Source organism: Arachis duranensis, chromosome 5 (genome assembly GCF_000817695.3).
Source record: "Arachis duranensis cultivar V14167 chromosome 5, aradu.V14167.gnm2.J7QH, whole genome shotgun sequence".
Classification (NCBI taxonomy): Eukaryota; Viridiplantae; Streptophyta; class Magnoliopsida; order Fabales; family Fabaceae; genus Arachis; species Arachis duranensis.
The window spans coordinates 105,690,910-105,703,667 of record NC_029776.3 but is presented as its reverse complement, the minus strand read 5'-3'; the positions used below and the strand labels follow the sequence as shown (position 1 = coordinate 105,703,667).

The 12,758-nt window shown below is 33.0% G+C and overlaps 3 protein-coding genes across 3 annotated transcripts; 2 read left to right on the top strand and 1 right to left on the bottom strand.

The window, feature by feature from the left end:
* The first annotated feature begins 1,423 nt into the window (after window positions 1-1,423).
* On the top strand, window positions 1,424-2,044 carry LOC107490836 (receptor-like protein 34). Its single transcript, XM_016111654.1, has one exon. It carries the CDS (start codon window positions 1,424-1,426, stop codon window positions 2,042-2,044), a length of 621 nt encoding a protein of 206 aa, XP_015967140.1.
* On the top strand, window positions 2,028-5,301 carry LOC107490837 (receptor-like protein EIX2). Its single transcript, XM_021144031.2, has 2 exons — window positions 2,028-4,794; window positions 4,918-5,301. The coding sequence occupies exon 1, from the start codon at window positions 2,116-2,118 to the stop codon at window positions 4,753-4,755; it is 2,640 nt and encodes an 879-aa protein (XP_020999690.1). The 5' UTR covers window positions 2,028-2,115; the 3' UTR covers window positions 4,756-4,794; window positions 4,918-5,301.
* Window positions 5,302-6,957: 1,656 nt separating this feature from the next.
* LOC107491079 (S-type anion channel SLAH2) lies at window positions 6,958-11,006 on the bottom strand. The gene is made up of 6 exons (XM_016111841.3): window positions 10,590-11,006; window positions 9,817-9,958; window positions 9,131-9,646; window positions 8,118-8,888; window positions 7,662-7,693; window positions 6,958-7,561 (listed from the first exon to the last, which is right to left on the bottom strand). The coding sequence occupies exons 2-6, from the start codon at window positions 9,949-9,951 to the stop codon at window positions 7,153-7,155; spliced, it is 1,863 nt and encodes a 620-aa protein (XP_015967327.1). The 5' UTR covers window positions 9,952-9,958; window positions 10,590-11,006; the 3' UTR covers window positions 6,958-7,152.
* Between the last annotated feature and the right edge of the window lie 1,752 nt (window positions 11,007-12,758).

The following is a 12,758-nucleotide window of genomic DNA, read 5'->3' as shown; positions in this document are numbered from 1 at the left end:
TCAACATATGATCTTGCAATTAATCACATTAATAATGTTTGATAATTACTAAATTAAATTAGAGTTTTCCAAACTCATCAATATTTTAATAAAAATTTTATAATTGCTTTGAAAAACACTACATTTAACTCAAAACTTTAAGAAAATAAATTAATGGGTCTCTCATCTTATAAACTCCTCACTCTTCCTTATTTTCTTTGATGTGAGACTAACTTCAACACTCTTCACACCGCAACATTAACAATTAGGTAGGTGTAAAAAGTATTATCTAATATATTAAATGGATGTGTACAAACTTAATTATATAAAATAACATAGTAATGTTTCACATTCAAGTCTTTTTATAAATCAAGTTTAATCAAATTAAACAATAAAACTTAGAATAATGTTAGTAGTCCAAAAATGATTTTTATTATGTTATAATAATTTAGTTAACAAAAAGATTTTAATGTATAGTATTATTTATAAGTAGTAATAAGGGTAAAAAATAAATAAAAACCCAGCTGTAGATATCAAGAGTAGAGATATATAATTCAAGGTTCATTGTGTGTTGATGCACTCACTTCAGAATTTCTAGTCAAAGCAACTTGACGATATTATATTGTTGATGATAATTATGGGTTTATGACCATTTTTTTAGAAAATAAAATAATAATGGTATTAAATTTATTATTAATTAAAAGATAATGCTAATTAATGTTATTAGATGAGGAAGGATAATAACAAAAACAAATTTAAAATTCTATAAAGTTACAATTTGACAAAAGAACTTATGTGGCAATAAAATAAGTAGAAGAGATGTTATTTTTTAATTGCAAGAAAATATAAATATTAACTTTTATATAGATAAATAAAATAGAAGAGAGTTCAAATATCTTAAGTTACAAATTTGATATAGAATTCATCCATAAAAATTTTGATCTCATTTTTTTACTTGTAGAGCAAATAGAAGTAATAGGAATCGGTAAAATTATTCAAATAATAACGACACTTTCTTTACAAGGATATTGGCTATCAACATCATATTGTGGAAAATGGTGTCATTGAATTCAAAGTTGCATGCAGCTTGGAGTATAGAATGGATCATCCTCATTGTTCAAGCTTCAAACATGGGGCCATTTACCTTGACTTAGCTTCTTGATTTATAGAACCCAATTAATTTCGCTTATGCTTGATAGTAATGCATGGTTGCTTCAAGGAAGATACTCTAAAGATTGTGGTCCTCCTCGTAGCTTCATTCCGTGCAAAATGGTGCAAGAAATTTAAAAGTTGCAACGTCAAATACTCTGGAAATTTAGTGAGACATGATAGTGATAGTGATTCATAGCAACGAATGGAGGTCCTCTACTATATATTGGATCCATATATGGTGCTATAACAGGCACATTATTGAGTTCATAGTTCACTTGTGATGAGCGTAGTCATGATGAGGATGAATAATCTGATTCTGATTGAAGTTGTTTTACTCTTTGTTACGGTGGACCTTCTTCTTGTTTGTGCTACTGCAGCAGGAGGAGTGGTGAAGTGCGCAGAGCAGGAGAGGCAAGCACTGCTGCATTTCAAGGCCGCCATGGTTGATGACTACGGCATTCTCTCTTCGTGGAAGGGTCGTGATTGCTGCCATTGGAACGGTGTTCGCTGCAGCAACCTCACTTCCCATGTAATCAGTCTCGACCTTCACGGTGACGTCATCCAAAATGAATATACCTATGTAGAACGATTTTTGAGAGGTAAGATTCCCAGCTCGTTAGTGGAATTGCAGCACCTCAGGTACTTGAACCTCAGTTTCAATTATTTTGGAGATTACCATATCCCTGAATTCTTTGGTAACCTCACCAGCTTGAGGTATCTTGATTTGTCATTTTGTCACTTTGGTGGAAGAATTCCAACTCAATTTGGATCTCTTCCTCATTTAACATACTTGAATCTTAATAGGAATGAATTAGAGGGTTCAATTCCTTATCAACTTGGAAATCTGTCCAAGTTGCAGTATCTTGATCTCTGGGGAAACGCTTTACAACGGAAAATGCTTTACAAGGAATAATACCATCTCAACTTGGGAACCTTTCAAGCTTGCACGAGCTTTACCTTGACGGTACACGTGGTTCTCTCAAAATGAAGGATGATGGACAATGGTTATCCACTCTTACCTCTTTAACCCATCTTGACTTGCTCTCTATATTGAATCTCAACAATTCCTATAACTGGATACAAGCCATCAGTAATATCTCCGCACTAACAAAACTCAGCCTATACAATTGTGCACTTTCAGATCATTTTATCTCTTCACAAACACTAAGACTTTCCAAGTTCAAATTTCCTAATTCTCTTTCAATCTTGCGTCTTTTTGATAACACCTTCACTCCTTCCCTGTTATTCCAATGGTTGTCCAATGTCACTTCCAACCTTGTTGAACTTCACCTTGAACTTGACCTTGTTTCCGGCCTCTTAAGGAGTTCCACACCTGCCACATCAAATCATTTTGACATCACATTGCAATCACTTGAGCGACTTCACATATCTAATTATCAAATCACGGCCAGGGATTTCAAATCCTTTGCAAATATATGCACCTTATCTTCTTTGGAGGTGTTTGAAAGCGATTTGACTGAAGATTTGGAATCAATTCTTCATAATCTCTCTGCTGGCTGTGTCACTCACTCACTTCAAGAATTGGATTTGGAAGATAACCAGATCACTGGCTTAATACCTGATGACCTTTCAATATTTCCATTTTTAAAAGAGTTGTCCCTTGATTTTAATCAGTTAAGAGGGAAAATACCTGACAATATCACGTTGCCATCTCAGTTAAAGGCTTTGTCCATCAGTTGGAACTCTATAGAAGGTGGAATTCCAAAGTCATTTGGAAACACATGTAGTCTCGCATCATTAGACTTGTCCCACAACACTTTGACGGCAGAGCTTCCAGTTGCAATCCACCACTTGTCTGGATGCGCAAGATACTCACTCCAATATTTGAATCTCCAAGATAACCAATTCAACGGAACTTTGCCTCACATCTCAATCTTCCCATCTTTAACACATTTATATTTGTCTGAAAATAAGCTAAATGGGAAGGTTCTTGAAGGAATTCAATTTCCGTCACAGTTGGAGACATTGATCATGTACTCAAACTCTTTGGAAGGGGTCATCACAGACTCTCTGTTTCATAATTTGTCTAACTTGAAGTCCTTGGACTTATCTGGCAACTCATTTGTTTTGGAAATTAATCGTGATTGGATTCCACCTTTTCAGTTGCAAGTGATAATGTTGCAGCATTGCAAGTTGGGTCCCGATTTTCCAAAATGGTTGCAGACACAGAAAAACTTGATGCAACTTGATATTTCCAATGCTGGAATTTCGGATATCACTCCAGAGTGGTTTTGGGCTCTATCAACAAGGCTACATAGGATGAACATTTCGTACAACAATCTCACTGGAATAATTCCAGATTTTCCATTGAGGCTTACGGAATATCCTTTCATATATCTGGCTGCAAATCAATTTGAAGGCTCAATCCCGCTATTTTTACGAAGAGCTGTGTCCCTGGATCTGTCCAACAATAAATTTTCAGATGTTACTTCATTTGTATGTGCCAATGATACAGCTGAAAGATTAGGCCGATTAGATATTTCAAACAATTATTTATCTGGTCTAATCCCTGATTGTTGGGAGAATTTTAAATCATTAGCTTATATAGATGTGAGTAACAATAATTTTTCTGGACAAGTCCCCACTTCAATGGGATCAGTTCTTGAGCTTAGTGTATTGATATTGAGAAACAATAGCTTGACGGGGGAGCTTCCTTTTTCGATGAAGCATTGCGACAATTTAGTGATGCTGGATGCAGGAGAGAACAAATTATCAGGAATCATTCCTTCTTGGATTGGAAGCGGCTTACAACAACTGCAAATGTTAAGCTTGCGGAAAAATCACTTTTTTGGAAGTATACCATCATCTCTTTGTTTTCTAAATGGCATTAGCTTCTTGGATCTCTCGGTTAATCAGCTGTGGGGCCCAATTCCCAAATGTTTCATTAACTTCACTGCAATGACGACCCAAGAAAGGTTCTTAACAGATTCCTATTATTATCATTATTATACTGTCCACCACAATGGTGGAAGCGAGATGTATAATTATGATATAATTGCTTTGTTGATGTGGAAAGGTGCAGAACACAATTTCAACAATAATAAGTTACTTCTAAAAGGTATTGATCTCTCAAGTAATCACTTGTCTGGAGACATTCCATCAGAGCTTGAGAATTTGGTGGAGCTAGTTTCATTGAATTTATCAAGAAATAACTTGACAGGAAAAATTCCTTCAGGAATTGGAAGGTTGTTATCATTGGAGTCTCTTGATTTGTCAAGAAACCATTTATTTGGCTCCATTCCTTCTAGTCTTGCGCAAATTGATTTTCTCTCAGTGTTGGATCTATCACATAATAATTTGTCTGGACAAATTCCAACTGGCACACAGTTGCAGAGTTTCAATGCCTCAAGCTACGAAGAAAATCAAGGTCTTTGTGGGCTACCTCTTGAAAAGCTGTGTTTTGTAAAAGAACGGCATCAAGAATCTGTGGTTAAAAGCCAAGATGAGAATGATGGTTTTATTCAAGCATTCTTTGCAAGCATGGGATTGGGATTCTTTGTGGGATTCTGGGGGATCTTTGGCACTATCCTCTTCAATCGCTCATGGAGATATGCTTACTTCCGGTTCTTGAACAACATAACAGAAAAAGTTATGCCAAGGTGACAACGGTGGTGATAAATGCAGCAACTACTAGCTTGATTGGTAATACCTTCTTTTTTATTTATTTCAAGTTGATCTTATTTCTTCAATTTTTGTTGATATGAGATATTGTTCAACCTATGGACTTTGAATGATGTTAATGGTTTCTTATCTTTTCACTGATAGCGGACCGGAGACCATGTGCGGACATCATTCTAGTCAGGAAGCAAATAATGCAGAAGTACTACTTTCAAGCGATCGATAAAACTAAGTCGTTCATGAAGTGAGTGTGGGAAACTTTAAAAGTAAATTAAATATGAGTTGTGTATTTGTAACTAAGTACTAGTGAGTGTTACTTATAGATTATCAGTTTGTATTTGTGAATTGTAACTACCAGTTACCAATCAGTATTGTAATGTATTTGGTTTAGACAAGAGAATATGATATCTATTTTATATTTTTCATGGGATAACGGTCATCAAATCATTTTTGCATGGCAATGAATTTTCTTGAGAAACTTGACTAGCAGTTCAACATGGCTTAACTGAATTCAGCTAAGTAGGAAGATGGGAAGATATTAAGCAATCATTGTTTCAGATGCATCACAGTCATGCATGTGACATGGTTGCATAACATTTATCTTACATTCGCTCTTGCATATGCTTAAGCCACAAAAACTCTGTTTTTCCCCTGTTTTAGATGCCTACTTCTTCTGCTTCCTTGCATTCATCATTGCTTCCCAGCTGCAATTCTTTTCTTCAATTCGCAGTTGTTGCATCCAAAACACGCGGTGTTATATATTGAACACATTTGAGGCCTTATTAGAACCAAGAAACCTCAAAGCAAATGGCCTATGAGTTGGAGAGAAGTGGCCAAAGGCGTTAGGGATAAAACAGAGTCGGATCAGAAGCAAACCAAAAAGCTGCAGTTTTGGGTGAAGATGGTTTCTTTTCTCATTTTGCATTCACCAACAATCTCAATCATTTAATTTAATTTATCTTCTTTGAGACCTATGATACACGTGAGACTCAATCCATATGTGTTAATTAGCTAGATCAATATATAGATAGATCATGCAAGTTGGGAAAAAAAAATGTGAGTTTAGTGGTTAACGTGTTATGTTTTAACAAAAATTAATTCACTTAATTCAACCATTTGACTCATGACAAAATACAACAAGAATACACATATTTTTTACCTACATTTTAATAATAGTTATCTTATCTCACACGAAAAATATATATAGAAAAAAAAAAGAAAAAAACACATGTAAAGCAATGTATAATTACAAAATTGGCATTGCCAAAAACTTTTAAAGAAAATGAGGTCTGGTTAAAACGTGCCTTAAGATATCATCTGTTAAAGTAAGCAAAAGTAAAAAGCTTTTGTTAAAGTATTTATTTTTTTATATTACCAATATACTTTTAAAATATTAAATGCATAAAAATATAGAAACTGATTATTGTGTTTGATGATTAGAAACTGAAACTAAAACTTTAATCGCGAGATACAAAATTTCAGTCGTTTCAGTACCTCTAAAAAGTAGAGAGACAGGAGACTGAAATTTATAGGAACGAAAACTGAAACTTTAATAACATTTTTTTCAAAAAATACCATCATTTAACTTTTCAAATTTTAAATATATTCCTCAATCTCTATATTTATCTTAAATCAAATATGATACTAAGATATAGCTTAATTCAGTACAAAGACTTAATTTAGTATGTGTCTCTCGTATCAGTCTCCTTTCCAAACACATCTTTAGAGACTTTTTTAAATGTTTTAATAGATCTGTTCAAAAATCTAATCTAGTTTAAACGATTTCATACTAATTGGCCCTCTAATTTGGGTTTGGCCGCAATAATAAAAATGTAAGGATTAATTTAGATTGGTGGTTTATTGTGGTGTTGCACAATGTTAATTTGGAGGTGGATACCATAAATGGAGGTTCTGTTGGGTGAGGACTTTGCATGTTGTTGTTGAACTTATAATCATTTTTTTGAAATAAACTGAGATCTCCTTTATTTCAATGTTATATATTATATGGTAACATAAGAAAGGATAAATAATGCATGCAAGACCATTATTTATCTTTTGTTGATCACATTCACAAATCACATACATTACTGTTATATTTTTAATTTTTTATACCTTATATTAATTAGACTATATACTGTAGGATCATTGTATTATTATTATAATTAAGTACTCATTTTTTATAGTGGTTCTCAAATATATTACAATCACACAAACCTTTGCTACAAAATTCAGTACTTCAATCTTCATATACAAACCTTCACATATTCTAACATACATGGTCACTGGAACAATAATCAAAACTCTTAATTATTATGCTCCTCACATGTGTAACTATCCTCATGATTTTATTATTCTTATGAAGAACTTAGTACCATATCATCCTCAGATAGATGGTGATGAAGAATCCTCTGTGCTATTAGAGGGATGAAGTGTTGTTGAAGCTTCTATATCAATTTTATCTGAATCCACAAACTTCAAGTAATTCTCAATCTCTTTAGTGTCATGGGTTCCATGCCCAAGATGAAACCATTTCCTATGATGATGATGATGGTGGGGTTTTCTCTTTCTGTCACTTATGGCAATGGCTATGTCATTGGGAAACAGATCCTTGAACACAAATGCACGCAACATGGTTGTTACAACAAGTGCTGTTACCACCAATGTAGAGATGATACTTAGTATTACACACATTGTTTTTGTGAAAACATTTGTGATCTCATTTGAGTATTTTATCGTTGCAATTGCTGCACCAGTCATTGGAAATGTATAGGCCCACCATGAAAGTGAGAATCTGCATAATCAAAAATCGCATAAATATATATATATCAGATACTTTAGTCAGAAAGTTCATAACCAATAAGAGATATATGGAAGAAGATGGATCAACATACTGGAAGCCTCTGAAAAAATTGATCCGTACAGCCTGCAAAATCATAGGATCATGAAACTAATTAATAAGAGATTTTTAAGCTAGAAATAAAAAAAAGTACTAAAATTAAAGTGTTTGATGTGAAAAGGTTTGGTTTCATTATGCTAGAAAAGTTCAATTTGGTCCTAAAGTTACATTTTTTGGAACATTTTTAGTTTTGGACAATCAACTATTACTCGTCGTTACATAATATTTCCTTTGACATGCCACGTCACCAGTCAACATAACGTAACATGACACGTTAGTAAAACAGTAATAATTGACTTATGGTTGACTCTCTAATAAGACTAAATTGATTTGCAAAATGTAATCTAAATTGGTAATTTTGAAATTTATGGGACTAGATAAAGCACCTTTGCAATTTCATGATTAATATGCATATTTAATCATCAAATGTGAGAAGAAAAATTAAACTAACCAGTGAGAAATAAAGGAACATGGCAATGAAATAAGCAATCCTTGATCCATAATCAAAAGAGCCCTGAATCTTAGCCCAAGCCATTGAAGCAACACTAGGTGCAGCCACAAACAGAAAGAACACTGGATGCAACTCCTTAGGGAGTGTCTCATTTGTTGGAAGTCTCTGATAGAGAGTCACAAACAAGACAGTGTAATGAGCCAAACCAATAGCAAAGAAGAAAATAGGCCCTTCTTTCAGTCCCATTGTTGCACCAAGCAATGCTCCAACAAAGTTTCCAACAACTGAAAGATGGTTTGATGGGTTTGCAACCTTTGATAGCCTCCTTTGGCCTCCAGACATCCACTGTCCATAGATCTTAAGCTCAAGGCAGAAAATTGGTGTCATTAGAATGTACCAAAGTGAATGGTGAAGGTTCTTTGTGATTGATGGTGGAACACCAAGAGCCAAGAACAAAAGGGCTATCCAGGGTGCAAAGAAGAAGTTAACACGGATCGGATGGTAGTACTCGCGACGAACTGCTTCAAAGTAGAGAATTATCTTGAAAAGATATGTGGTGAAGATAGTAATAACAAGAGCAATGGAGATGAACCAAAGGACTAAGTTTATTCTGAGGCTTAAGTGAAGAAACTCAGTGGATGGAGAACTTGCAAGTGTTTTCCAGAGAATTGCTTGGCTGCTAACTCCAAGACAGATACCGATAGCCGAGACAGGAAATCGAAGAAGAAATGGCCATTTGCTGTCCTGAGGAAGCAGTATCTCTTCTGAAGACTGTTGGAGCAGGAAAACAAGATAGCATGTTAGAAGTTAGAACCAATCCATAATAAGTAAATTATTTAGACCTTCAATGAGTTAAATAGTATCTTGTTCACTTGTGCAAAGTAAATTTAAGTCTAGATTTTCTTGCATCACAAGTCTATTATGTATGAAATATAATGGCTAATTTCAGATTACCCAAAATTGGACTTTTTAATAACTGTTTTGGATGTGGAAGAAGGCTACCACATACATACCCTTAGTGTTTCCAATTCTGGTCCTTCCAATGCATCGAAATATCGATCAACCGGTACAGGCCTTTCAGTGTTCCTGACATTGTTGTTGTTGTTGTTATTATTGTTTTCTTCTTCTCTGGTATGTCTGGGTGACTTCCCTCTAAGCATTGATATCTGTCTCTCAAGTGTTCCAGACCATGTTTTGAAGGAATCAAATCTCTTATCCCTGAAGGCTCTGATGCCAGGATGGTTTGGAATTTCTGCTCCATGAGGTGATGAATCAGTAGGGTGCACATAGGCCTTTGGCATTGGTTGAGAGTAATATTTTGATTGCTGTGGAGACTTAGAATCTGCATCAACTGCAGAAATCGGAACACCTTCTCTACCAGCTTCATCACTGAAGAAAACCATGTTGGTTTCATGTGGCAGAACCTCTTCACAGGTTAGTGGCATGCTGATTGAAACAGATTGCTTCCTTTGGTGGTTGATCACCACAGCTTCATCACCTTGTCTTTCTATTGATGTTAATTCACTTTCCTGTTGCAACATTCAAAATTCAATCAATTGGATTTTGAACATAAATCCGAGATTATAAACGAGATTTGAAAAAGTACAGAGGGTGTGTGTGGTTCGCAGAATGCTTTCGCACTCCCAGGAACGCAAAATCCTTCTGTGAACCACACCGAAAGGAGCTAAATATGTCTTACTTTGGTAGATGGGCTTGGAAGTTGAGCATCACCAGTATCAAATCCAACTACTTCATTTGATGATATATACTTAATTAGTGATGGAACTTCAGGAGAACCTTGTTCTGCTAATTCAATTTTTTTGTTAGTTTCCATGCTAGACCTGAAAAGATGTATAAAATTTGTTTAGTTACATCCACAAGATTCTGAGCCAAATTGAAAATCTTTGCAATCATGAATGGGATCACAATCATCCACTTAGTTCACAAAGTGTCCTTTTCTTTCTCAGAGAAACTATGTTCCAATGATGTAAACATATTCACTCTAATACAATCAAATCTTAATGGCAATGCCTAATGCATTTGTGTGCATCTAATTAAGATACTGGTTCAGTCATAATAACAAACAGGGAAAGGTCCTTTATTTTTTTTTTCCTTAAATAAAAAAGGTGGCAGAAAATAACTGATTAATTTAGTGGACCAACAATAAGCATTATTATATGGTTAAAACGTTAGATATATGAAGCTTTTGTCCCTTTCAATCTTCCATAGAAACAGTGATAACATTTATCAAGTCTGGTTAAAAATTAAAACCATAAATGCAATATACCCCATCTAATGAATTGGATTCTTATTAGCCATGAATCCACATGAAGATATGAAGCAGCAATTTATTAAAACTTCTCAATATCAAAATCAAATAAAAAAGGAAAATTTCAAGAATGATCAAATACTATCATAGTAAATAAAGCTGCAGAAAATGCAGAAAACATAACAAGAAAAGAGAATTCAAACCTTCAAAAGTAGTTATCTTCTTTTCCACTGATGACTGAAAGATGATCCAAGAAAATGAACCAATGTGAGAAATTTTCACCTACTGAGGAAATAAGTAGAACACATGGTAGGCATAAAATGGTTTGAAGTCAAAGGAAGATGATGAATTAGGATCCAAGTACATCAAAAGCACATTTGATTTGAGATAATCACGGCTGCTTATTAATGGTTTTTGTGAGAAGGACGTGTCCTTTGCTAAAAGACAAAGCTGCATAAAAATATATATGGTAGGAATATGACAGGTAAGAATTCATATTATTTTGTTAACTTTGAAAAGACTTAACATCATTCTTAAACAAGCTTATAATGTTGTTGTTTTTCTCACTTAAACAATTTGGATGTGAATTCAGTGTAAACAAAAAAACTTTGAGTAGGTGCCAGCCATGTTTAGATGTAGAAGTGTAGAACCTCCTCCAATTGCATACTCAAGAACATTCAACATTCATAAAATTGTCAACATACATCAATTGATTTTTTTTGTTAGGTAAACTATATATTTTTTTTCCACGAATCCCTAACCCAATAAGTCAAAGATTAATTTGTTGCAGATCTAGGCTCCTATCTAAGGGTCTGATACTGTATATACAAGGCGAAATTTGAACTCCCAACACTCATTAACAGAATTGACGGCGGGACAAAATTAAGACGATTTTGAAACGTTAGGGACTTAAATAGGAGAAAAACGTTAGGGACAAAAACGATACATAAAAATAAATTTTAGTTTTATCCTTCAACAATATCAATTTTTTACTGTATATAGTATTCAATTATTTTTTAACCACATCAGTGTAAATTACACTTAATCACGTTATTTTCATTCTAAATAAATTTATGTCATGTTATAATCTCCAAACAAAGTTACATACATTTAGAATACCAAAGACAAAGGAGTAGTCTTCTATGGTCACAAAATTTTGGAGCTATATCTTTCTTGTAAAATACATAAGAGTCCAATATAAATGGAGCATAAAGGGCAAAACTCGTAACACATAAAATAATTAAAAAAAAAGATGGACACTATAGACAATCAGACATAGCTAGCAAGAATATTAAAAGGTGAAGATAGTTTGAAGTAGATGGATGACAAGATGCCAAGTCAATGGATTCAATTATGTCAATATCATTACAACATGCACTGAATTGGCTGCTGTTTATAACCTTTTGGATCCCTTGATTTTAGGTTTGGATTTAGTAACTTAAAGCATCTTTAATGGAATGTTTTTTCTAGAGTATTATTTTTTATATTTTTAAAAAATAAATTGACTTAAAATTAAAATTTATATTAAAATTGATTGATAAAATAAAATTGATATTATCTTAGAGATACGATATTATTTTAATGGAGAACTAATAAAATTTTGTCGTTCGTATAATTATGTTAATAAAATAGTTAAAAATAATATAAAAATTTAACTAAATTAAAACTAAATATCAAAAAAATAAGTTTTATTATTAATTTTAAATAGCTATTTATAACATATAATTCTATAATATTTATATATCATCTTATAAGACTTAAAATAAAATTAAAACTATCACTAAAAATATATTCTTGAGATTTTATGGAAGAGATAAACATGCTTAGCACGTAACATGTCATCAGCAACACAAAAATTTCAAACTAATCTGAAAACAACACAGATTTATTATCTTTAATTTAAATGCAAAACAAGCTAAGTAAACAACACGTTGAATCCTTGATAAATTTGTTTTTGAATATATAATAAAAGAATTCCTGAAGACCGGGTTTTAATACCAGTATTTTTTTAACAATCAATGCACATTTTCATTGGTTTTGTTAATAAAAAATAACATCAATAATTAATTAATTAATTAATTAATTAATTAATTAATTAATAACAACTTATTTTTATATGAATATGTGAAATATTTAGTATATGAATAATAGTATTGAAAAAATATCTAAAATATTTTACAATAGTGGTTCACCACGAGTAAAACAAAATAAATATCTATTTTGTGATAATTATAATCAATTGTGACAAGCAACCAATATTGACCCTTTTTTTTGGTAGATAATATTGACATATAAATCCGGTTTAATTAATATGGCTGATTTAGTTGACGATGTACTCCTGAAAAATCGCAATCAACACTTGAAAAAAAAAA